The sequence below is a fragment of the Pagrus pagrus genome, assembly GCF_965226575.1.
Source record: "Pagrus pagrus genome assembly, chromosome: 20".
Taxonomy (NCBI): domain Eukaryota; kingdom Metazoa; phylum Chordata; class Actinopteri; order Spariformes; family Sparidae; genus Pagrus; species Pagrus pagrus.
Window position 1 is genome coordinate 27,702,564 of NC_140207.1, and position 27,816 is coordinate 27,730,379.

The following is a 27,816-nucleotide window of genomic DNA, read 5'->3' on the forward strand; positions in this document are numbered from 1 at the left end:
GACTCTAATGTACTTGTCCTTTTGCTTAGTTGTGCTCCGGGGCCTCCCACTTCTCTTTCTATCCTGGTTAGAGCCTGTTTGTGCTTTCCTCTAAAGGAAGTAGTCAGACGCACAGCTTGTGAACAGGCAAGGCAGGCAACTGCTTGGGGCCCCGAGTTGCAAGGGGGCCCCGAAACTCGGGACCCGAGGGCTGTTTTATGAATGTTTCAAAAATATATTCGACGCATACCCCCCCATCCCCCGCAAAAGACAACAATGGAAGAGAGAATTGAAAAAGACAGCTTGCTCTCAACCAACCTTTAAAGATAAAGGTTAAATAAACAACAATGGGCGATTTGCATTGACATCTCAAAACCTCCCGAATGGGGCCCCATGTCAATCAACCCCACCTCACGTTCACCTGTGTGATGCAGTGTTGCCAACTTAGCGACTTTGTCGCTATATTTAGTGAGTTTTCAGACCCCTCTAGCGACTTTTTTTCATAAAAGCGACTAGGGACAAATCTAGCGACTTCTTCTGGTGTATTTGGAGACTTGTGGAGACTCTGACGTGAAAGCACGTACCGTTCAACGAGCAGCGGGTGCTGCTGTGCTGCCGTGGGACCGTGCCAAAGCAGTCCTGGGCGGCCCAGTCCTGGGCCGTCTGTGGGTGCTTTGGCATGGCCAAGATTAGGAACTGCAGCCGGGAGGGACTGTTGTGTGAGGAGTCCTCATACAACAGTGAGTTTTTTAAGGTGCTGTACAAGCAAATCATATTGTCTACTCAGTACAATGACAAAAAGTGTACAGTAGCAGGCTACTGTACACTATAAACAAATGATTTTGCTCTTTGCTCATGGCAGTTGTGACAGTTCTTTTTGTTTACATGTCAGCAGACAAGCTTCACTCATTCCAGGGATGTATTATGCTTTGTCCTATAGCCTACTTAATTGTATCACTTAGAACATGTTATGAAATAGATCTATAGTATAGAAATTTGCTCATAACAGGCTGGCTGGAATACAAAGCAAATTTACCTCTCTCAAATGCACATTCATGGAAGTCTTGTATTGTCATCCCAAGACAAAACACAAACAATGCAGTAATGTAATATTATACATCTTTAAATACACAATAATGAGTCATTCAGAGAGTTATTAAATGTTTTTATTTTTTAATTACACAGAAACCACATGGCAGGTGCTATTTTCTCATCCATAGGCTACTCTAAGTTCTCATCCATAGGCTACTCTAAGTTTCATACATGTCGGTTGGATCACTCTTAAGGAGGTGTCCTTACTCCACCAGTAGAGAATGCTTTCCTGAAATTAGTGAGTAAGTAGAGCATACTTTCCCTGGAAGTACAGGCTAAAAAAGGGTTAGAGGAAAATCCTAGAGGAAACACTGCATATATTTTGTAGAGGGGGGTCGAGTAGGCTATGTGTCGTGTAAGTGTAAACAGTGAGTTACTTTTATCTGAGGAGCACACGTCATAATTGTTAAGGGTTTTTCAGTTGAGCTTCACTGACTGTACAGTGTGCAAAGTTGTTTCATTTTTATTTTATTTGGCAGGAACACAGTATTTGTCGTACCAGATAATGGCTAGCGAAGCTTAGTTATTTTCATACGTAGTCCCTGGGTGTGCCACTCACAATGACACACCAGCTGTACAGTGAGAAACAATTGTAGCCTGATGTGCTATTAAAAAAGTTGATTAAGAGTTGGACCTACGAGCATGATTTGTGACACCACAGTTTAGAAGCCAGTCCTGGTCCAAGATTTAATGTTCAGAAGTGTGATGTGTAAACCTGAAGTGTACATTACAAATGCCTACGATTGACACTAGTGAAGTACATTAGGATACGCGCACAGAGCACAAAGCTCAGGGCCGGACAATGACCACTGTCGTGATACCGTTAACTCTGACCGGGGCTTTAGGTTTTGTTGAGTCGGATTATGAACACAGAGCCTGGAGATGTTGAGCCTCCTTCGTATTAAAGTCCTGAGGTCTACTCTTCATGTAACAACTGCACCACCTTGTGGCTAAACATCAACTGCACTGAGGTCATCATAACTTCATAAGTTCTCATTTTCAAATGATTATGAATACTATTCTTTTTATTTGAAGCCAGGTCAGTCTTGACTGTGGGTGTTGGGTACCTCAACAAGAAAACGAGCTGAACTTTTGATTTTTGTTTTTTGCTGAAAAACGAAAAAACGAAAAAAGGCTTGTTTATGGGTTCTGCTTGTGTCAATTATTCCCAGAAAACAGACTGATAAAATGTACCTTGGTCATAAATACAAAGTAGCAACATAAAAGCTTAAAAAAAGTACAACCAAAAGCAAAGTGCAAATTAGCAAAAACACAAGGAGCAAAAGAAGGCTCAGGTGAAACATGGGATCATACAGTAGAAACACAGGAGAAAGAATGGGTGGTAATCAAGGAGAAGAAATGGACAAACTGACAAAAGATGACTCTCATTTCTCTTGTTGTTTCCTCGTTCTCCGCTATCTTACAGGCCATCCCAATTCTCTTATTTGTGCTCCAAGGAGCGTGAATCAAGGAGAGAAGAATGATCTCTCAGGAGTGATGAGTAAGGACACACGAGAGCTGGAGTTTCATACCGGAATGAAGACAGATAACAGATTAAACTCAAGTGTATAACCATCAAGTTATATTTTGTCCTCTGATTTACCAGCGAGTTAAAATGTGTCAGCCTGACTGTAGGTGAACAGAAGCACCACAACAACTTCATTCTTTTATTGCAAAAAAAATTTCTTTTCATGGTCTGTTTTAAACATTTGAGACTGATCATTCCTGAGCGTCGGGTTTCATAGGTTACATCATTTCAGTTTTCCCTGAAACATTTAGCCTAAAAAAAGCTTTAAGTGTCCAAAAGACACCATAATCACATTCTGGGTTATTAAATGATGATTTCAGAATATCAGTGAATACAGAGGCAAATAATGAATAAATATAGGAATGCATTCTTCCAGTTACAATGGTTCCTGCCTCTGAGTAGAGACAGTACACAGTATAAATACACAGTACACAGTATAAATACAGACTGCAGCTTGGTCTTCATGTGCAGCTATTTGTTAAACAGGTAACAGACAGAAAGTCACAGGCGCAGTTTGAACGTTAAGGTTGTCTGTTCACAAACAAAAATCCAGAAGAAGTTTATTGTGTTTAACAGAAGTTACGTTTGCACCAAAGTGAATAATCACACACATCCTGACATGTCCAATGAGTGATAAAACTGTGAGAATGAAACAGGAACAGAACTCGTACAAACCACAAAACCAGACAACAAAGCAGGATAAAGATCCAGCTGTTAAAGTGTCTCCAGAGATCAGCCTTTGAAAAAATAAAGTGATCATCCAGCAAAACTGTTTGCTGTCCGCTTCAAAGATATTTAAACCGATATAAAGGACAGGATTGGTTATAATGTAGGACCAAGATAGCAGCTGAAATAATGCAGAACACTAACTGCAAAATAAATCATTTTTATACTAAATATTTTAAGCCATCCGTGAATCAAGTGATTATTATCAGATGGGCTGCTGATGGGTGAAATAATACATCTCATTTATAGGGAAAACATTACATTACCTGCACTATAAGAAATAATATAAGTGATAGACATTGACAGAACTGTGCGCAATTAGGCACGTTGCACATCAGTTTAACTTTATTGATTGCTTAAATCTAGTTTTAGTTTTGTGTTATAATTTAAATATATGTACAGATAATGGCATTTTTGGCATAAATTCATCTGACAGCTATTAAAGCCGACTGACAGCTGATCCACCTGTGATCAGCAGCAGCCATCATCAGAAACAGACGTTGCTTCACATGATGCTGCAGAGGAAAGGACCTCTCATTTGACTAAGACACAAAGAAAGGACGCAAGTGAAGGAAATGTGGAAACAATTTAGGTGAAATGAGAAGCACCTAAAAACTGCAGGGAGAACACAGGCTTAAAAACACACAAGACTAACGAGGGGATCAGAGCAGGTGTGGAGGGAAAGCAGAAATGGGATGGAAAATCACACAATAGGAGGAAATGAAAAGCAACATTAAATTAAGCAAATTAAGAAACACGTTTTCAGGACATATCATTGTTACGCCATGAAGCTGAATGAAAATTAGTTTTGTTTGTAGTTACCACCTACATTACGTCTTAGAAATTGTCACAGACCAACACAGTGGTGTTGCACTGAAATATGATCACATAAAATGTGGGGGGCGCCAAATCACACAAAATGCCAATTTCTACATAATATTGCTTTAATTAGTCATTTAAGAACGTGCACACCGAAAGAAATCATTCACTGCTTACTGCAGTTAGACACTGAGTATAACTATGTCGCTGATATTTAGCCTGGCCAGCCACTGTTAGTAATCAATACATATTATTAAATCATTAATCAAACCAAGTCAAACTGTTGTAAATGTAAGACAGTGACCAAGTGGTCGCACTGTGTCTCAAAAAATTATAGCACAGGAGATGGAAAGAACAGAGAAAGAGAAAGAGTAGAGCTGAGAGGGAGCACATTCAAAAACGAAGAGTGAGGACGAAAGTGCTGCAAAAGTTTGTAAATTTACAAATATCACAAACGGGACATGGTTGAGGTAAACAAAAAAAAATAGAGAAGACATACTAGCCAACCCAGTCTCACATGAAAATGTGTAATAGCTACGTTGGTCCGCAGGGCAAAATGTAGTAGTTTCACAATAACACCTCTCAAATTGTGAGATGGTTACAATTTTTTTGGCCTATTCTGTTCTATTGCCTCCGTCCACGTCACGTGGCCGTCAACTTTATGACTGCAAGAACAAAAAACATGGCTGCCATTCCTTTTATTTCCAGTGAAAAATGCAATATTTTGTTTTGATGACATTTTTATCAAGAAATATGCACTTTATTTTCATAATCCTCGCTCAGTGAATGTATGTGGTCTTTAGTTTGATAGTTTTTAACGAAGATTATTGCAGGTTTCGCCAGAAAATTGTGGGGCTGTTACGTATGATATTGTTGCTATGGTGGTTGCTATAGATGTTGCTACGGCGTAAATCACGGCTTGCACATTGTTTGCTTTGAGTAGTTATCTGGGCTGTCATATTATCTGTGTTCTTTTATGTAGCTGTTTGATGGTGTTCTTTCAGATTACGCATTTTTTCTTCTGTAACCCGGATGTGAGAGAGAAATGGGCACTTGGTCAATGTATATATATGTTTATAATTTAATCAATAAAGTAAAGGTTTCACGTCAGTCCTGTGGGCGGACTGGAGGACCCGTATGCTCCTTACTGTCGAGTTAACTGATATCTAAATATTTCTCAACACAAAAACACGAAAGTGTTCCTGATCAAATACAAAAATACAGGTTAATGATCAAGTGTGTGTGTCTGTGTGTGTGTGTGTGTTTGTGTGTGTGTGTGTACAGTTGTAAAAACTGAATTGAGAGTATAGTGGGGAGTTTAAGGGGATCCTAAACACATTTGTGCAATCAGATTTGAAATATGTAGTTGTTAAATGGGTGAAAATCAATTTTAACCATAATTTACCAAGATTTGACCGTGCCCCCATGTGTCAACTGTACCCAAGCATGCCAAGTTTCCCAGTTACACCACTGATAATGCCTGAACAATGAACTGTTGTAACACTAGTGATAATGTTAGCCTATAGAGTAAACAACAGTAAACAGTTTATTTCTGTACCCACATAATGTCATAGCTTTGAGTAATGTCAGTGTGTTCGTTTGTTTGAGTGAAGACATACGACGTTCTGTTTAACTATTTATTTAGAATTGTATCATTAAGGAAGCATGATCATCGACCTTTCTCTGTTAAACAAATCACAATCAGCGGATTGCTGTTACTCTGTAACCCGTCGCCCAGAAAAAGGATGCAGATATTCACATTACAATAAAAGTTATATTTTTTGCTGTTGAGGTGTTAAAACTTCTCATTGGTCAAAAAAGCTGAGGAGGCCGTGGTTTAGACTTGGCTTCTCCTATTGTTGGTGCACAGGCTGGTCCCAGCCTCTTGGCAACATGATTTCTCCAATCCGTGAAGACATCGCCCTGTGGAAAGACCCTCCCTCTTCCTGTCTCATCCTGCACTGCTCTGCACTACTTTTGAGTTCCTCTAAGTTACACTTTGCTATCATTCCACAGACAGATACCGCTCACCACAAGGTCATCATGAGCAGGCAACATTTTTACAGAGACAAAAGCAGCTGTGTTCTCTCTCTCATCCTGGCTTGTTTCTCAAATGTCTTAACCCTTCATGACATGAGGTCAATGCTTCTGTCAACCTCATCTATCAACAGGATAAGTACAGCTCTATATGGGGACATCATTAAGTGAACATGTGAAGTAGCATATGACTGGTGGAGAAAAACTATTAAATCTCAACAATCCCTCCTTTCAGTGAAAAGAAGACAAAAGAGATAAAGAAAAAACAAAACAAAGCAACTCAGAATTCATAACCAATCCAAAAACAAAACCTTCTAAATAAATCCAAACAAAAACACTAAATCAAAACTAAAACCAAATCAACTAAACCAAATCAAAACCACACCCGTAAAATCAAAAACAAAATCAACCAAAAAACAAAACCACTAATTCAATCCACTAACACACCTAATGAATCAGTCACACAACTAAGAAGAATAAATCTAATGATTTATTGACACATCAAATAATAAACCTAATGATCAAACCACTACAAAGGGTCTAAGAAATCAAACACTACTACTGTCAACTGGGCAAACTACAACTTATCCTTGTCAGTGATCGAGAGGTATATAAGGATCAGTTGTAGATACTGAACATAATTGATGCTATCCATAGAGTGATGGGGAAAGCCAATCTAACAAGTACACGTTCCTGTCCAAGTGGGGGGCAGGATATTACTCAAGACTTTACCACCACAGTACGGGGAGAATCACTAGCAAAGCTAGCAACAAACAGTTACACGAAGACCACAGAAACTTGGCAGTCTAAATGGGTGCCATGGCCTCTGTCTCTCCATTGTCACACATGGGCAGCAGCAGGCAGAGTTAAAGCTGCTCAATCAGATTTATTTTACTGCTTTGGGCCTGCAGCCTGAGTTTCCAAATCAGTTCTAACTTCGCTCAAATGGCGAGTTGGTGGTGAGGCTGGTACACAATGTGTCAGGTGGTGCCAATTTGCTCCTGTTTTACCCTTTACTCGGACTGCATGCGAGGTGCACTCAGTTACCTCATATGGTCCTGTCCACCTGGGCTCTGACCACTTTCTCTTGTGGACCTTTACCTGTATCCAACCTCCCAAACGTACAGCAGGAGTCTTCAGTTGAGTTGTCTCTGGTGCCTCCTCCACACTCTGCACCTGTTTGCACAAAACTTGAGTCATGTTAGTCACAGCAGTCATATAGTCGTCACAGTCAATCTACCACAGATCCAAAGTAGGGAGGTGTCCCCCCTCTCTTGGTGGGCCTGGCATAGGACGGCCAACTCATTGACATTAACGCTAATGGCAGAGCATCAACCCATGTAAGTTTAGTACCTGCACATATCTTAGCCATTTTTGTCTTTAATGTTCTGGTTTGCTCTCTCAACTATCCTCTATGAAGCAGGATGATAGATAGTTCCGAACTTATGTGTGATCCCTCATGCTAGTTCTACTTTAGCTAAGCATTTGTTATTGAAATGGGAGACATTGTCTGACTTAATGGAGCATGGTACTCCATATCTGGGGATGAGTTCATTTTTCAACCATTTTACCATTGATAATGCAGATTAGCTGACCTGGACCCGACTCAAGACGCCGTCAGTAGTTTTGAGATTGACATTCTTCTTGGGGCCAGGCACTCTGGGGCATCTGGTGAGCTTGGGGAACTTGTCCTCCTCCTATTCCATCTCCTTGTATCATTCCTCCTGCTTGAGGACAGTGTCTTATGTAGTGATCGGTTTCACCACATCTATAACAATGTCCAATCATTCTGGGATATCTGTGTCCTCTTGATGATCCTCCTTGACCTCTGTAGCTGCCATATCCTCCGGGCGATTGTGTGGCATAAGGCTGGGCACTGACTGCTTCTGCCGCAGCTGGCTGTTGTTGGGCTGCCATAGCAGTCTGAACTGCTTTTGCGACTGCCTGTATGTCATTGGGAGTAAGGGCTGGGGAGGTGACCACCATTTCCTTAGCTTTAGCTTTCTGCTGGGCATTCTTCTAAGATAGTTGTTGTTTCAGCAACACCACACTCAGTCGTTCCATTTCATCCTTTTCAGCTGCCTTCTTTTTTGTGTGAGTTCTCCACCAATGTGTGAGGTGTTCTCTCCATTCTTTGTCTGACTTGGAGTCCAGTCCGACGACCTCCTCTAGCTTTTGTTGCACAGCTTCAGGCAGGCCTTTCTGACATTGATCTCTCTAGAGAGCGGTCATTGCGTCGCTGGAGTCATATCTGTTTCCAGTATGTGCCTCCCACACATCTTCCGCTCTTTTGAGGTATTCTCGTACATCTTCGCCCTCCTTCATCTGGAGTGACTTTACAGAGTGTAAATAACGGGGTGTAGGGTGATGTGCTCTTAAAACTTCCCAAATGTCATTTCGATGCAGGTCGAAAGGCCTGTCATTGCTGAGGCTGGCCTTGGCTCCATCTTCTTCAAGGAGTTTCTGGGCTTGTCTATTTCCTTCGATCCTTGCCAATAGAGCTCTCATGTCCCCGAGGCACAACACTTCACCAGCTGTGAGGCTTTCAAAGGTGGTGATCCATGGTGGGGCTCCTCCGATGAGAGGTGGTAGCTTGTCCACCAGGCCCTTCATGTCTCTGTGTTGAAATGGGATGTACACTGTTCTTCCATCACCAGCCACCCTGAGAGGATAATTTCCACGTGTCGTTGATTCACAGCCTCCTTGGCTTTTGTATGGGTGTGGCTTAGTTGTTGGTTGGATCACGTGTCCCCTGAAAGTTCCAGTCACAGAGCTTTCCATCAGCTGAGCGTCAGTAGTGTAGGGAAACATGCCTACGATCTCATGTGGACCTGTGACCTGCTGAGGCCCTGTTTTTTCATTATTAACACTTTCCATCTGTGTGAGGACGTTATCAAGATGGAGACGCCGGGATGTCTCCCCGTGTTATCTCTTAGGAGGGAGAACAACACTCTCTCGTCATAAAACCACCAGAGGGAATCAGTTTGAATTAATTTACGATGGTAACCCCCTGTACGAACTGTTTTTGACCTAACAAACAGGAACATTCCTTTCACACAGGTCAAACGAAGGAAACATATGAAGCTACTTCTCCTTTAAAACCTCAACCAAAGGAACCGGGATTGTTTGTGATAAAATTGTTTGTGATATAATGTCTTTATAATTGTAATTAGGTAACACGTCTGATGGACCGATCGTGCTATCTGTCCCTCAAACGTGTTCTTCTTCTCCCTACTTTCCAATACACACACTAGAGAAAAGGACGGTGGAAAACCCCCCTTTCTCTACCTCCTCTCTTTGAAGAGATTAACGACACATCTGGTTCAATGTTATCTTTGGTACATTCCAAACAAATGGTCAGAGTTTCCTCTAGACTTCAGAAGCATTTCTAATTAACAATTAAATCAGAGTCTCACCTGTTTTATTCTTACAATTTGAAATCCAGTAAAATAAGCTCATCAAACTGAACCAATTCCTAAGTTTCTGTGATGAACATGGACTGAGATCCTGCTTAATGCTCACTGGTGTCTGGTGTTTGGTGGAGTCACAGTGCCATCTAGTGGTAAGTTATGGTTAACTGGATTAGACTGTCGGAGATCTTTTTAGTTTTCTAACATGTTTATAAACTACAATTTAAAAGTCTGTAAAATGTTTTTCTTCACAAGCCTTAAGCTAACACTAGAAGGAACATGTATAAGCGACCAGTTTCGTCAGTCCTACGTTGTCTTCAAGTGTATTCTTATGTTCTGATCCAGTGTTGATTTCATTTAAGTGTTCAATGATTTTAATCAGATCATACTGTCTTATTGTTTCACAAAAGTCCATCTACTTTTGCCATGGTAAAGTTCTGAGAAAGGCTAAGCGCGATTTCGAAGCGTTAACTTGATAGTTGGAATTAATCAAGTTTAAAGGTGTGGAATTAAAACATCCACACTAGGAGTGTGGTCGGTACGCCCCTTTTGCTCCGCCTGTTGTCGGAACTACTAAAGCCAAGGGACAGAACTCCCTCGCTCTCTCCTCTCTCCTCTCTTTTCTCTTTCTCTTCTTTGCTAAGTTTTTCAACACTTTACTTTGCTTCTTTTTGTAACAAGCTCCTAGGTATAAAAATCTCCGTACAATCGACCACGTGCGATAATCTTTAAGAGCTTTTATTTTTGTTAGACGTTAATAGAAGTAAGTTCCGTCCTTACTATTTTTGTTAAGTATCACTATTTTATTCAGTGGAACAGAATTCAGTTTAATTATTCTTGTATTGAGAAACAACTGAGGAAACGCCAGGCCAGCGTCATCCTTTCGTTATCCTCGTCAGGAAAGTTAAATATCAGCTGAATTAGAGTTAAAAGTCACCACTCAGAGTGTGAAGATAAACAACAGTCTTTTTTAAGACTAAAACGCCAAGCAAAACGCGCAGTGTCACTGCCTGTTTCAAGGACTTTGTGCCAAGCTGAAGTTACGCTGCCCTCTACGCTCACGAGCGGTACCATCCCGCTGGGCAGCGAACCGGACCATCCTCTGCTGAGCGCTGGACCAGCTGATCTCTCTCCGACACCTGGACGAGAGAGAGCCGCCTGCTGTGAGGTCGAACCGGACCATCCTCTGCTGAGCGCTGGACCAGCTGATCTCTCTCCGACACCTGGACGAGAGAGAGAGCCGCCTGCTGTGAGGTCGAACCGGACCATCCTCTGCTGAGCGCTGGATCAGCTGATCTCTCTCCGACACCTGGACGAGAGAGAGCCGCCTGCTGTGAAGTCGGATCGATCGCATCTTCCCTCATTCTTCGGGACCCGCAGCTACCGCGAGCCAGCAATCCCTCAGACGAAATCCGGCAGAAAGATCGAAGCGAAAGGCTTCTCCACTCTTCAGACGAAGTAGGCTAAGCATCTTGCACACGTTTCACTAAACGTTCATGAGTTGGTGTTCTTTTAATTCCTAATTCATAATAATCTTTTCACAAGACAAGTCCGGTTAGGGTCTCGTTAGTATCAAAATTACTCTCGTAACATTTGAATGCTGCCCAGACTCACGACTTTACCATCGCTCATCCACCTTAAATAATCCTGTCACTTTAACCATATAGTCTTCACATTTCTGTTTGTTTTATTGTTGTCTGAATCATCATTTCATTTATTCACCTTGATTTATTTAGTAAATAAACATATTTAACCGTACGTCGTTGTCTGTGCTTACTTGCTTTGATGTGGAGAACCGAGGAAACTGTATAAAGAAGTCACTAATTCAGCTATGAGACTAACTAAATTGATTTAAATTGATACAAGTTAACCTTGTTTAGTCGGATTTGATTAATTACCTCCGGATTATTCAAATAGACAAAACATCGGAGGTGGTGCCCCATTAACGAGTGTTTTATTAATCTTCAGTGATTAATACCTTGCCTTTAATACAGTGTATCTCCTACAGTAGGAGCCCTGTCATCTGGGTCTGGAGCCAGCAGAAAATCAGGTGGAAATGCCACCTCTGAGTCGATAGAGAGTGGATCTCCTCCAGTGTTGTCAACCGCCTGGTTCAGTGGAGGCGATTGCAAACGTATCCTTTTTCGCAGTCCTTCAGGAATTCCCGTCATCAAGGAGAGCTGGAGCGATTTGAATTGATGATGTTCTTGGGTTGAGGCTCATCATAAAGATTCATCAATGATTGCTCTGTGCGGGTTATGTTCTGTTCCACTTCTCCAGATGTCTGCACTGTCCCCGACTTCCTCAATCCTCTTGATGTATTGGCTTCTCGGCTGCGTTCCTTGGCTGACAGTGATAAATCTGCAAGTTTAGCTGTCTGGGAGGTCAGTATTGCCAAAATGTCAGTAAGTGCCGATCCTTGCTCCATTTGGTTTTGTACTGGGTCCTCAATCTCCAATACTCCGCCTGTAACTGCGAGGGTGGGAGCCTGTACTGGTAAGCCTTGTTTTTGCCTGAATGGGTTTGTGTCAGATAGAGCTTGTGAGTAGGGAGGGGGTGAGGTGTGCTCTTCTAACCCCATTAGGTTTGGGTATATCCCTGTAGCTCCTCCAGGGGGTGCTGTAGGGCTCTCAGTGGGGCCTGTTGGGGTGGGGGCTCTTTCTCCAGCCGTCTGGGAGCGCTTCCTCTTCTCTTTGTCACTGTCAGCCTTCATTTTTCCTGCTTGGGACATGAGATTACACACCTTTGCAGTCTTGTCAGCTCTCTCCTTCTCCTTTTCTACAGCTCTCTTTCCCCACAGGTGTCGTCCACTTCTCTCCCAGTAAGTTTTGACCTCGTTGTATTTTCCTTTTGCAAGTGTGGTGATGCACAGAATGGAGCTTTGATTGGGCAGGGGCGCTGTTGGGTCTCTGGAAATTAACCCTTGGTCTTCCCATTTACTCCAGAGTTTCTCAATCTCCTTCCTGAGCTCCTTGTTGCTCATCTCTTTGTCTTTGGTAGCTTCTTCTCTCTTTCGGAAAATCCATTCCTTCAGTTCGCTCAAATTGATGGGGTTCTGTGTTCCTTCCATTGCTGGGGCGAGAGGAAAATTAATTGTGTTCAGCTTCTTATTTAATTGTCAGTGTGGGATAAAAATATTTCTTTTCTTTTTTTTAACTGAGTGAAACCCTCCTTACAGCAAGACACACCTCTTCTTTTTAACTTAATTTGATATTTAACTTTAACTTTTATTAATTTAATTCGCCAGGTGAACCTTAATATATTTTCCAATCTACTTTTTGACCACTAGTTGTCAGCATCAAATATCTTGTTGAGTTTTTTTTTTTTTTTTAATGCAATTTTATTTTTCAACCACGAGGTGGGGCAAGTCACAATTTTTGATTTAATGTTTATTTTAACCCACTAAATGGAGCCACACAACATTTTGAATGTAATTAAATTTTTGCTCTACCAGATGGAGGTATTTTCAAAATTTGGCGTAATTCTATACTTTGTCCACTGGATGGAGACAAAAAGTTCCACCAGCTTTTAGGATTATGATAAAGATTAACCAGACTTTATATACACAATTTATTTATTTATTTATTTTACGTGAGGCCTTTCTCTGCTCTTTTTGGGACTTCCACCCTGAGGGATTTCAACCTAATTTGCGTTTCTTCCTATCAAGATCCTAATGATCTTGACGGCACTACCTATCTGCTGATTACCTTTCTGAGACTCAAGCTCAGGGACTTTAAACCCAGCTCTTTTTGGGACTTCCACCCCGAGGGATTCCAACCTAATTAGCATTACTTCCTATCAAGATCCTAGTGATCTTGACGGGACTACCTAAAATCTTAATCATCTGAATTTTTTGGGACTTCCACCCTGAGGATCATTCAAACCTAGATTTGCGTTACTTCCTATCAAGATCTTAACGATCTTGACGGGACTACCTGGTCACTAATTTTTAGAGATTCAAACTCAAGGACTCTCGCCCCGTATCCTTTTCCGGCATTAAGGACGTTAATGATACAATTCTTTCAACATATAACATAGCATAGATTTCTATAATTTCGATAAATTTTCATGTCAGAACAACCATACCTCCTCCTCAGTCACATTAATTTGTTTATTGTCAGTATGCAGAATTCGGTTTGATATAACAACAGGTTTCTGCCTACCTTTAGTTTGGGCGCCCTGTGAGTGGTGAGAGGTCTGGTCGTCCGACTCCGATACGGCAGAAAGGTCAGCTCGTCTCGGTCCCAATGTGGCTCACGTCTCCTTTTCTCAAATCACATCGGGGTCACCAAAATTGTCAGCGTGTTCATTTGTTTGAGTGAAGACATACAAGAATTTAGAATTGTATCATTAAGGAAGCATGATCATGGACCTTTCTCTGTTAAACAAATCACAGTCAGCGGATTGCTGCTACTCTGTAACCCGTCGCCCAGAAAAAGGATGCAGATATTCACATTACAATAACAGTTGTAACCTGTCTCATCCTACACTGCTCTGCACTACTTTTGAGTTCCTCTAAGTTACACTTTGCTATCATTCCACAGACAGATACCGCTCACCACAAGGTCATCATGAGCAGGCAACATTTTTACAGAGCAGCTGTGTTCTCTCTCTCATCCTGGCTTGTTTCTCAAATGTCTTAACCCTTCATGACATGGGGTCAATGCTTCTATCAACCTCATCTATCAACAGGATAAGTACAGCTCTATATGGGGACATCATTAAGTGAACATGTGAAGTAGCATATGACTGGTGGAGAAAAACTATTAAATCTCAACAGTAACATTGGAACCAGTGCAACTGGAACTTATCTAAGCTTCCACACTAGCAACGTAACGTTGGAGTCTCTTAGAGCTAATTTGACTGCGTTAGCAAAAATACTGACTAATATTTTGAGTATTTCCATTTTTTGCTACTTCATACTTAGATTAACTCCATTGCGGTGGCAAATATTGTACGTTTTACTTCACTACATTAATTAAATAACTTTAGTTTGTAGTTACTTTGCCAATTTATTTTAATATAAAATAAAAATCAGCTACTGAATCGATGTACTGTTTAAGCTATCCAGTAGTATAAAATAAATGAATATGAGCTCCCCCGTAACCTGTTGCAACATTAAAGTGATGAACATATTAATGCATTAGTAATTATAATCCAGTAGTATAATTAATTTTTACTGAGATGCACTTTTATTTTTCATAAAACTATGAAAGGCAATTAAACAAAAGCTGAAAGGCTTTTCAGCTAAACTTTGTTTTGGAGTTTGTTGTATACAATGCCTATAAAAGTATTCACCAGTTTTCCCCTTTTATTACTTTCACAAATGGAATCATGGTTATTGGCTTCTAATTATAATTTGGCTTTTTTGCCAGAACATTTACAAAAAAAACAACTCCTCTTTAATGTCAAATTGAAAACAGATTTCTACACAGTAATGTAATTTCTTAAATATATATACAGTTGCAATCAAAAATATTCAACCGTTGCATTTCAGGTTTATTGGCAAAAGTAAAAAATTCTCAACTGTTTGCAATAAACAAATTACACGAGAACAGTTTGAATAGTTAAATAAAACAAATTTTACAAGGATTTCATCCAAATTCAACACTAAATCCTACTGACTTATGACTACTGCAGTCTCAAAAATATTCAACCCCCTGAATAGAATTCCTCATAAGAGCACACATTTGCAAATCAGGTGCGGTCTCAAGCACACCTGATGCAACCAATCAAGGGCTTAATTAGTTGCATCAGCTGTGCTTGAGATAGAACACATCAACCTGGACTGTTGACGGTGACGTTTCATTGCATGTTAGAAATATGGCTAAGTCAAGAGAATTGTCGAAAAAGTTCAAGAGATCATTGCCTTGCACAAACAAGGAACATGATACAAAAAGATAGCAAAGGCACTGAATGTTCCTAGAGATACAGTAGGAAGCATAGTTGCAAGTTTAAAATTAAAGGAACAGTGGCTACACTACCTGGATGTGGCAGAGAGAGGAAGCTATCAACGGCTGCCACCAGAGTCCTGAGGAGGCAGGTGGTCAAAAACCCTAGACTGACTGCAAAAGCCCTGCAGCAATAGTTGGTGGCAGCAGGCACTGAGGTTTCAGTTTTGACAGCAAGGCGCATACTAAACGCTGAAGGGCTCCATGCCCGAGCTCCAAGACATATACCACTACTGACCCAAAAGCACAAGAAAAGTTGGCTCCAATTTGCTCAAATCTATATAAATAAGCCAAAGAGGTTTTGGGATTCTGTTCTGTGGAGCAATGAAACAAAACTGGAACTTTGGAGGAGGAAGAATGAAGCATAAGCTGAAAAGAACACCCTGCCTACAGTGAGGCATGGCGGTGGCTCAGTAATGCTCTGGGGCTGCCTCGCATCATCTGGCACTGGAAACCTGCAGCATGTGGAGGGCAAGATGAATTCAATCAAGTCAGGAAATCCTGGGAGAAAATGTCATGCCGTCTGTGAGGAAGCTGAAGCTTGGGTGTCAATGGACCTCCCGACAGGACAATAATCCCAAGCATACCCCAAAGTCCACCAAGGCTTGGTTTCAGCAGAAATCCTGGAAGATACTAGAGTGACCATGAGGAAGAAAATACACATTAAGAGTGACGTCCAAAAAGGGCCCTCTGACCTCCAGATGTAAATGTGGATTCCTGTCTGTCTCCTAAACCCTGTAGACACACAATTGTGTAACACCAGTTAATCAATGGACAGCTAATCAATGGACAGACAATTTGATCACTATGTTAAATGTGTGCCCCCATATTTCCTCCACCCCCTGCTGATCACACTCTCCAAAGAGCAGACCCCCCTCCCTTTGCATGTCTTTTGTATATCTATTGTTTGAACCTAGTTGAATCTTCTTTGTTCTTACTGTATAAAATGCTACTGTTTCACTTGCTCTGGGTTTACTCACCGGCTCAGATCCGCTCTGTGCCTGTCAGTCCACCAGTCTACCAGTAGACTTTGAATTAACACATCAGCACAGCAAACTACTCAACTGGACTTGATGATTTCTTCAACACCATCACAGTCGCCTGACTTGAACCCTATTGAAAATCTCTGGTGGGATTTGAAAAAGGCAGTTGCCGCATGCAAAACCAAGAATATTAGTGAAGTGAAGGCCTTTGCCCATGAGGAATGGGCTAAGATTCCTCAGGAATGCTGCCAGAAGCTGGTGTCTGGCTATGCATCACAGTTGCAGCAAGTCATAACAGCAAAAGGGTGCTCTACTAAGTACTAAAGATGTTTGTCATGAAGGGGCTGAATAATTTTGAGACTGCAGTAGTCATTAAAAGTGGCATTTTGTGTTGAATTTGGAGAAACCACTTGTAATATTAGTTGTGTTGAGCGATTTAAATTGTTATTGTTTGATTTGTTTATTGCAAACAGCTGCTAGTTTCTACATTTTGCCAATAAACCTAATTTGCAGTGGGGGTCGAATAATTTTGATTGCAACTATATATACATATATAATCAGATATATAATATAAAATAAGTGATTGTACAAATAATCCGCTTCAAATCCGTATTTAGTACAGTATTTGGCCGCAGTCACTGTCACACAGTCATGTGTGGATAGGTCTCAGTCATGCTTGCACATCTGGACACTGCAATTTTACTCAGTTCTTCTTTGTAAAACTGCTCCAGCTCTGTCAGGTTGCACAGGGATTGGGCATGAACAGCCCTTTTCGTGTCCAGCCATTCACCTTGTTGTCTTTAAACGATTTCTGTGTAGCTTTTGTTGTATGCTTCAGGTCATTGTCTGATTGTCTTGGAAAATAAATCTCAAGTCGTAGCTCTCTTGCAGACTGAATCAGCTTGTCCTCCAGGATTTTCCTATTTTTTGCTGCATTCATTTTACCCTCTACCTTTACAAGTCTTCCAGGGCCTACTGCCAAGAAGCATCCACACAGTATGATGCTGCCACCACCAGGCATCACAGTGGAGCACAGTGGGATGGTGTGTTTGTGGTGATGTGCAGCGTTTGGTGTCCGCTAAACATGGCATCTCATCTGATGCCCAAAAAGCTCAATTTTGGTCTCATCAGACCAAAGAACCTTCTTCAAGTTGACCTTGGAGTCTCCCACATGCCTTTGGGTGAACTCTAGTCGAGATTTAATGAGCTATCTTCAACAATGGCTTTCTCTTTGCCACTCCCCCATAAAGCTTTTACTGGTGAAGAACCTGGGCAACAGTCGTCTCTCTCGTCTCAGTTGCTGAGGCTTTTTAACGTGTTAAGAGTAGTCAAAGGTGTCTTGGTGGCCTCCCTCACTACAGTAGTCTCCTTCTTGCCTGGTCACACAGTTTGTGAGGACGACCTGCTCTAGGCAGATTTGCACATGTACACATGGACCCTCCAGGCACAGATGTCTTTATACTACAGTCACTTGAGACACATTCACTTCACTCAGGCAATTTCCATTTCATTAATTGTGAGACGACAAATTTAGCACCAATTGGCTGGTCCTCTGTTGAAGTAGGTAAGTCACTTTAAAGGGGGTGGATACTTATGCAATCACTTATTTTACATGTTATATTTTTAATTTAATCAACATTGCTTTTGGAAATCTGTTTTCACGTTGACATTTAATTTTTAGTATTTTTAGTAAATCTTTTGTCAAAAAAGTTAAATTATATGGTGAATGCTTTTTATAGGCATTGTATCAAATTCTGAATGTTTACATTTTTACATTTATCATATTTGCTACTTACTGTAAATGCATATCGGTTCCAAACATCTGTTATTGGTCTCTTTGTTAACTAATAATCAGTATCTGTATCGGCCCTGAAAAAACATTGGTCAACCCTGTAACGTAGAGTATCTTTAGACTTAATTGACACCATAGAAATAGACAGTAATGTCATCGAAGTTCATGCCAGTTACAGTGTGAAGATGTAGCTAACTTTTTACCTGTGGTATTATAGAGCTGACAGTACAACCACTAAAGGGAAGGAACTTGAAGATTTTCAAAGGGAAGGAGGACCGGGAATCGCCAAAGTGTCACTCTCAGCTGAGGGAGAAGTGAGGTATGTGTCAGTATGCTATCTCTTAGTCCTGTAAATACTTTCTGACTCTCCTCTTGAAAACAGTTCGTAGTTCTTAGTTGTTGGACCCTTTCTCTCCTCTCACATGTTTACATTATTCTTTTTAACCTTTCTCTACCTCAATAAGTCTGTTTAACATTTTTATGTTTTACCAGCATCGAAATTCCAAGATGGCCGCAAGATCGGCAGCCAGCTACAGCAGCTCCGTCTTTTATGTTAGATTTAGATTATTTCTTTATTTTTGTTTCTTCTGCACTGACCCACCTTGCAAGTGAGGAACCATGGATGGTCAATTTATAACTTTAGCAGTCTGCATACTGCTATTTATCGGAAAAACTTCAGCTGGAGAGCCATTCAGCCATGGCTCCATTGTTTACACTCGCGATCAGCTGTTGGCTCTGTGCCTGATGCGTAGAGACGCGGAGAAACTGGAGATCCCCGTGGCAATAGGGAGGAGGAAAAGAGGCTGCAGAGCTGGAGTGAAGAGTCCAGCGATGAAAAGATGGTATAAACCATGTTTACCGTCTGTTATCATGGGAAACGTCAGATCTCTCCCTAATAAGATGGAAGAACTAACGGCGCTGACCTGGCTGCAGAGAGAGTTTCGTGAGTGTAGCCTCATGTGTTTCACGGAGACGTGGCTGGACTGACTTTCTCCAGACTCACTGGTAAACCTGGAAGGCTTTCAGATCATAGGTGGACAGGAGAGCAGAGGAGTGCGGTAAGATGAAAGGAGGGGGCAAAGCTGTGTTTGTTAATGAGAGATGGTGCAACCCTGGACACATCAGTGTTACAGGGTTCTTGCACCATTTTAAATGTCAAATGTAATGCTTTTTAAGACCTTTTTAAGACCTCAACACATATAATTTAAGACGCAAAAATGTCATAGCAATTTCTTTGGTAGAAAATACTCAATTTATTTGGTTGTAAACACAATCAAAGCTCACAGTTGGCATTTTCATTTTGTTTGTTTTTTTCAATTTTGTTTAACAACTTAATTGTGATTATTTTTTGATTATTATTTGTTATTTTAATGATTTCTTGATTATATACACATAAATACATACAGATACATAATCATTCTGTGTGTGTGTGTGTGTGTTTGTGTGTGGCCTATAAATTTAATGGTAAATTTTGCAAATTAGACTAATTATTTTCTATAGGTTTACTGGTAAAATCATGTATTCTGTGCTAAAATACAACATATCTAATCTGTATTTACAACATAGCTTGATTCTGTATCTCTATTTACAGCTCATTAGCCCTTACGTGAATGTTTACTGTTGCTATGGCAACAAGTGACAGCCGACGTTAACAGCTGTTAGCTAGATTTGCCCAACCGTCCGAACAACAGCAACCCATAAAATCACAAATCGGCATATTTAGACACATTACACCCCTTAAACTCTGAGCTAATGTGTTGTTACCTGATAGATTGTCAAAGTGAACATAGACTGTGACCTGAATCGAATAATAGTATGCGATTTCAAACACAAACGTTATTTACACTGAAAGCCCCCATGCAAAAATGCCCTAACAAAAAAGTCTTTTTGCCAAATTTGCTCATTGCCTCGTTGTTTTCAGCCGGCGCCAACCACCTCCTAAATACATCCTCTTCCATCCATTTGACATTAAATTTGTACTTCCCCATCTTTGCATGTTTAAGCGCTAACCTCGACAACCGCTTAATGGTGACACGCAGCCTGACATCAGCGTCTGTCGCTGACATAAAACGGCGGAGTTAATCGTGGAGTCTCATTTACAACATGGTCTTTGTACTAAGTTAATCAACAAATACACAGTATTAGATATTTTACGGTGGGCCACTGTGCTTTCCAATCGGCATTAACGCACCGTCTGGAAATTTAATAGCTACAACAAATTTACGGTAAATTTAATTCAAGACCTTTATTACCCGGATTTTAATTTAAGACATTTTAAGACTTTTTAAGGACCCGCAGGAACCCTGTGTTAAAGAGCAGCGCTGCATCAGAGACATTGAGCTACAAGCTGCTAGCATTCGGCCATACTATCTTCCAATGGAGTTTTCACATGCAATCATCACAACTGTTTACGTCCCTCCCTCGGCCGATGCTGCTGCAGCCTGTGAGCTCCTCCACACTGTTCTTTCTCAACTACAGACTCAGCAGCCTCAGTCCCTCCTCCTCATCTCCATGCTCCCCTGTCCTCTACTCTCCCTTCCTTCGCCCAGTATGTGAAATGTCACACAAATAAGGAAGGGGAAAAACAGCAACAATAAAACTCTGGAGCAGCAGCTGGAGCAGAACAACACAAGGGATGTCTGGAGAGGACTGAAAGAGATATCTGGTCATAGAAAAGATGGACGGAGAGAGCAAGACAAACTATCTGCTGAGGAGGTCCTTTGGGGTGCAGACCACATTACGCCGAACATTTTATGACACTGTGGTGGCATCATTGCTCCTTTATGCAGTGGTCTGCTGGGGAGGTAGGAGCACGGACAGGGACAGGAAGAGACTGGACGAACTGGTTAGGAGGGCCAGCTCCGTCCTAGACTTCTCCACTGGAGTCCATAGAGGTGGTGGATGAAAGGAGGATGTTAGCCAAGCTGACGTCAATCATGGACAACACCTCTCACCCCCTGCACCAGACTGTGGAAGCCTTGAGAAGCTCTTTCAGCAGCAGACTCTTACACCCACTGTGTAAGAAGGAACGCTACCGCAGATGATTTATCCCCACAGCCACCAGACTGTTTAACTCAAGCACCACATGAACAGTCACTTTCCACTTACTTTTTTGCTTTATGTAAATATCTTATTGTTTTTTTTGTAAATATCTTGTGTTTTTCTATTTATTTTCTATTTAACTTTATGCATATTTTCTGATTCTTTTTACTGTACTGTTGAATCTTGAGCTGTTGTAAGAAGTGAAATTCCCCATTGTGGCATAAATAAAGACAATCTTATCTCTCATCTTATCTCTGAATTGCTCAATCTTTTTGTTGCTTGTTTGTGTTACAGGCATCCATGATTGAGGATACCAGCTAAATGTCAATGTCAACTCCTCTGTCACTCTTCATTGTCTCAGTAAATTTTAATACAGCTGTTCCAAATATTAATTGTCTTACACTGTAAAAAAAGTCAGTAGATTTTACAGTAACAAGCTGAAAAACTACTACAGTGAAAAAACCTAAACTCTTCAAAGGTTAAATACAATTTTTAGAACTTTTGCAACTACTTTTGCACTGTGTTTATAACAGAAATATGCCATAATTTACAGAACAGTAAGTCCTGTAATTTTTGCATCTATTTTTTGTAAAAAAAAATACGATTTGTCACTGTTAAGTTTACTAACCTTGTATTGATAATAGAAATATGCTGTAATATATAACAGCTTATACTGCCATTTTTGCATACATTTAAAAAAAACAAAAAAACATTTTGTCATTGTTAAGTTTACTAACCTTGTGTTAAACAGATGTCGTAATATATAACAGCTAACATTGTAAATTTTGCATTTATGTTTTGGAAAAAATAAATTTACAGTTTGTGGCCGTTAAATGTAGGCTACTTTGTTTTCCTAATATTATCAAGTCATCATAGTTCCTCAGTCATCACACATTTCCATCTTCACATTTCATCAATCAACTCGCAAGAGTGGGCAGATTCAAAGGGCTGAATCCAAGTACACTACTTTTTTTCTTATTTGCCTTTGCTGTTTTACTCTTGTTGTTTTGAGATTCCCTATGACTCTTCAAAGACCAACAGATGCCTGTCTTGGTGGGAGCCTGGGAAAATATGGAGGGAACACAGGCAGTTTGTGACAGTTTCAATGTCTCCCTTGAACTATGTCACTACTGTCCCATAAAAACAAAGATATGTAATGTACAGCTTCTCAGGTTTACGATTCCTTGACCCACACTAGTGGGCTCAGGAGAGTCGGTCCAAAGGCTAAACTCATTATCCAATCACGGGACACCCTCTCCATTGTCAAGATAGGATGCAGGCAAATCACGCTTCGGCATCACATTGGAGGGGGGGCAATCATGGCGATGCTTTTGAATGACATTGACGTCTCCGTTGTGAGGCAAGCGCAAACCTAATTCTTATTCACAGTAAGTACATTCAATGTTTTTATTTTCTGATCGAATGGTCATACATTTTATATTTCCATATATCGTCACACCAGCTAATTTTATGATTTTGTTGGCGAGTCATGACGTCAGCAACTTCAGTCATCGTAGCTAGCTGTCGCCAACGTTACTAAGTGTAGTGATGTTACCCATATCACAATGAATGGAGACACTCGTGTATAACTATATATTTATGTAGTTATAATATTCAGAATGTTCTGATTCAAGTAATGTATCATTTAGCTAAACATTTAAATTTGCAAATGACCTGTTTCACGTCTTTCTAGCGGTGGTTAAGTTTAGATAACCAACATTAACGTTAGCTAACGTCAGTCTTATAGTTATATGGCTTAGTTTAGATAACCAACATTAATGTTAGCCAACGTTGGTTTTGCTTAGTGCACTTGTACAGTCTACTGATATAGCCTACTGTACATGTTAACCGGTCATCTAGCTGCTTAGTTTATGACTTTTTCTTAAACCACTTCCAAGAAATAACGGACCTTATCAGCCAACCTGAAGCTTATGTATGAAAGCTGTTGTTCGATACAGATACAGTATAGTCATGTCATTACAGTATCTGAATGCAAAAAATGACAAGATAACGTGTCCTCTATTGATCCTACACCAGTAACTTGTAATAGCAGCTCAAAAGTCAAAATCAGGCATGCTGGAGGAGGCAACAGACCAACCCGGAGGCGGTGCAAATGGCATGACCTCTACCAGAAGTTAAAGTACAGCAAAAATAACCACCTATTACTCATGACCATGCATATCACTACATGAGAAATACTCATTCTGATGGTGCAGATAGTATTAATCAGACCTTGGACTGTACACTGAGGGCCGGATCTACTAAAGGTTTGCGTGTATTAAAACGTGTGCAAACTCCTTGCACACGCAAAAAAATGTACAAATTGATTTACTAACAGTGCGCAAAAAGGGTTGCGTCTGTCAAAGGTGCAAAATAGCGCGTCTGCATTCAGTTAGTACGTTTGCAGCAATGTATATGCAACATGGGGCGTTTACACGCAATTGTGCGTGTTGTGGGTGGAGAAAATGTAAATATATTAATTTAGCACACGCAAAGTGATTTATCAAACCGGAAAGCAATTTTGTTCATAGAAATTGCGTCTATATTTACCACGTCTCAAAAGGAGGTGCAAACGGTGTGTATGCGTAATTGCGCACACAACTGCCATTATTGTTGCAAGAAGGACACGCCGAAACAATGGAAGGAGTTGGAGCGGATTTGGAGCCAGCTACGAGAGTCACACAATACTTTTACTATTATTATTATATTTATATTATTATACGGCAATTTTTCTTTTGTTCTTCTTCTGATGTCTTGGTATCTCCTTTTCACTTCATCCACTGTTCGCCTGTTTTTTCCAACAGCATTAACTTTTTCACCGATTTTCTCCCAGAGGGCGTTCCTTTGCGCGAAAGGGTCGGATTTCAGTTTGCGCTTTCGCTCTCTCAAACTCGCCATGCTGAAAACCACGAAACACGCTAAACCCTCATTTAAATAGGCTCCAACACGTTTGCACCTGTTGTCATTAACGCAATCACTCTTAGTAAATCGCCCACAAACCGCGATTCAACCCCACACGCAAATTTCTAGATTGCCCACGCAGATTAGTACAAGCAATTTGGGATTTTAGTAGATCCGGCCCTGAGTGTCTCACTCCAGGCTGAATACAATTCTGATGGTTTCAGATTGAGAAATGTCCCATGCAAGCCCATGGACAAGACCCCCCTCTTTGGAGTGTCCATGGCCTCTAGTTGTGGATTTCACACTGTTAAGGTGAGGATTAGAAAAATGACATCTTGCATGTTTGTTTACTTTGCTGTTATGCTGTTACTGTTACAGCACATGTCATAATGCTGTTGTTTTAGCAGCAACTCTGTCTCCTGCTGATGTCCAGCCTGTGGTTTCAGTCTCAGCCGACTGATAATGCAGCCCAACGGCCTTTCCTGCACCTCTCTCCAAGTTTAGCTATGGTGAATATTGTCACAGTAATTAATGTCGTGTATGAATTGTTTCAAGTTTATTAACACAATACATTTAATTTCACTCCCTCAGTTGTATATTAATATGTGTATTTTTTTTCATAAAGGTGTTTCTTCTCTATAAACCCCGAGATTTATAACAATTTAAGACATTATGCTTTGGCATGCAAATTATATATCACTGGGACTTTATTTGAGACCCAGATTTTATTTGACTACCTGTTTATTTGACTACTTGTTAGGATATATTGTGGGGATGACAATTGGTGCTTTGATAAATAATCATCAGTAATGTCTGATAGTGGGTGAAAGTGGGTAAAGGCAAATAATAGGACAGCTAGAACAGTCTAGTAAGTTCACAAATTACATCACTTTACTGTAATGCAGCCATAGACAAAAGATAACACTTTGTCATATCACAATATTATCATTCCCCAAAGCCCACACCACATTAAGTGTGTGTGTATATATATACATATATAATTTAAAAATATTGTGATATACATTTTTTAAATATTTCTCACCACAACTTTAGTGTCAATGAAACAACTTTTGATCATATAATAATTGTTATCTCTGCTCTCTCCCTGATGCTGGTGTTAGATCCATTGCTGCAACTCAGTCCATCCAACCTGGCGAAACCCTTGATGTCCACATACAGCAACATTTGCTGCACCCTTTTGCACCCTTGCATCAACAGCTACAGGATGGGACAGGAGGAGGTAGCACTTTGGAAACATCTTGATTAATTAAAGACACTTTTATGCCAATGGACATTTCAAAACCTTGGACTTCTATCTGCCTGTGGACTGTAGTAGTAAGCCAGGGTATACCTGGTAATTCTATTCAAGCATATTGTATAACCCAAACCGACAGTTCAACTTCAGTAATCTAAACCATCATGATCATCTGTAAGTATCATACTGAGCACTCAGGTTTTTTTATTGTGTATTTTACATTGACGTTTTTATTAGTGTAAGATAGCGTTATTTAACCAAAGGTCATATGGTTTTTACCAAAACAGGCTAAGAGATGTGTTTTATGTTAATTATGTGGAGTGTATTAAGATTTTAGGTGACAGGTTTTAGACATTCAGTGGAAGTAACTAGCACAATTAACAGTGAAAACATTACATTGCATGATAAATTTTACATTAACACAGTCATATTTAATCGCAAAGCCCTCTATTTATTTGACATTTTAAGGGGACTTACGAAGAATAAAGTAATGTTCTATATTACAGACTGATAAATGCACATTAAAACACTATATATACAGTATAAATATGCTATACTAGTGTTAAAAAAGAAAGGAAAACCTAACTTTAATTTTACAGTAGGAAAACCGGCAGCTGTGGTTGCCAGAATTTTACCATAATAAATACAGTAGGCCCTTTTCTACTATTACGGTAGAAGGATATTAGTACCTATGATTTTACAGTAAAGGTCGGAATTTAAAACCATGTTTTACCATATAAATACAAGTTTTTACCATATAAAAATTGTGCTGTTTTGCTGTATGATTAACATAAAAATCATGTATATTATATGGCAAAACAGCATTTTATTTAATAGTAATAATTTGTATTATACGGAAAATTTTGGACTCAAACTCAGACATTAACCGTGAAATCAGCGGTACTAATATCTTATTACCGTAATAGTAGAAAAAGTTCTACCACTTTATTACGGTAAAATTCTGGCAACCACAGCTGCCAGTTTTTTACTGTAAAATTAACAGCTTTTTTTTTTTACAGTGTAAAGCTGTACAAATGATTGAGGCCTTGGAATTAATTTTTTTATTGAACGTGTAGTTTCCTGTTTTTTCAATTGTTTTTCATTTGTAGGGATTTATAGGAATTGAATGTACAAGTAACTGATTTAATCACCCTTTGTAAATTAACGGTAACATGCTGGCATACACTTTAAAATGACCATAAAACACAATCATCCTATGGTAATACTAATTCAAAATACAGTAATATGCTGTTCACATAATATTGGTGTGCTGCAATATTACAGTACTGCAATACAATATTGCTATGGCAACAGCAACACACAAAGTTGCAGAGGTAGCTCCTGAAACACGCACTGCTTATGGCAGAAATACTGTCATCATCATTGGAGAAGAAAATGGGTGTTTTGGGCTAAGAGCAGCATACTTTGGGACCATTGTGGCCTATGCCATCTTTTGGCCGTCCAACCTGACCGTTTGGACCACCCCAGGGAGGAAGAGAGTCAGATTAAGAGCCATGCTAATCTGGCCACTCCTGGCTAATGTCTGGTCACAGGAAAAGGAAATGGACAATATGGGGCATAGGACAGAGACTGTTGTGCACACAGAGACCTGTCTCCATCACAACATCTTGGATCAAGCTGTTGTACTCTTCTTTGCCAACAGAGCACAGGACTACACCGGGACAAGGAGCAGTGACTCACATTGATGCTTGGTGCTCAAACACAGTCAAAGTTGATGGACTGTGTTTCCCAGATGTTGATTTTGAATATGAAGATGCCGACCACATTATCAGCACCATCATGTTGCTGCTGCATACATACACCATAAACTACATAGATTAAAAAGCTGCACTACGTGTTTATGCATATTTTTATATTGATAACTGTATATATGTTTAGTTATTTGTGTACAAAGGTGTTTTCTTTACTTATCTTATAAATGTTAGTAATCAATCAATGGCCAATGAGAGAAAGTTTGATAACAATCAGAATTAAATAAGCTGTCCGATGATTGGTTGTGTGGTCGTATACAGTAGCCTGCAGAAATTGTACACTGTATGAGTTTTTGGTTTTTGTGAATGTGACTTTCCCTGCAGGCGGCTGATGGATACAGAGGATGAGCTGAGTGACATCCAGTCAGAATCAGTGCCATCAGAGGTCCGTGACTGGCTGGCTTCAACTTTTACCCGGCAGCGGGGCCTGAAACTATGCCGAAACGAAGACAAGCCACGTTTCCGCAGCATTGTCCATGCAGTGCAGGCTGGCATCTTTGTGGAGAGGTTTGATTTTCTTTGGTTGTGT

General features: G+C 40.3%; 1 protein-coding gene across 1 annotated transcript in view; it reads left to right on the forward strand.

The window, feature by feature from the left end:
• Window positions 1-27,816, forward strand: part of LOC311249589 (dual specificity calcium/calmodulin-dependent 3',5'-cyclic nucleotide phosphodiesterase 1A-like) — a 368,687-nt gene that overhangs the window by 81,038 nt on the left and 259,833 nt on the right. Inside the window, exon 5 of the mRNA XM_084340750.1 lies at window positions 27,612-27,794. Within this exon, the coding sequence (XP_084196876.1) occupies window positions 27,612-27,794 (183 nt within the window). The remainder of the gene's footprint in view (window positions 1-27,611; window positions 27,795-27,816) is intronic.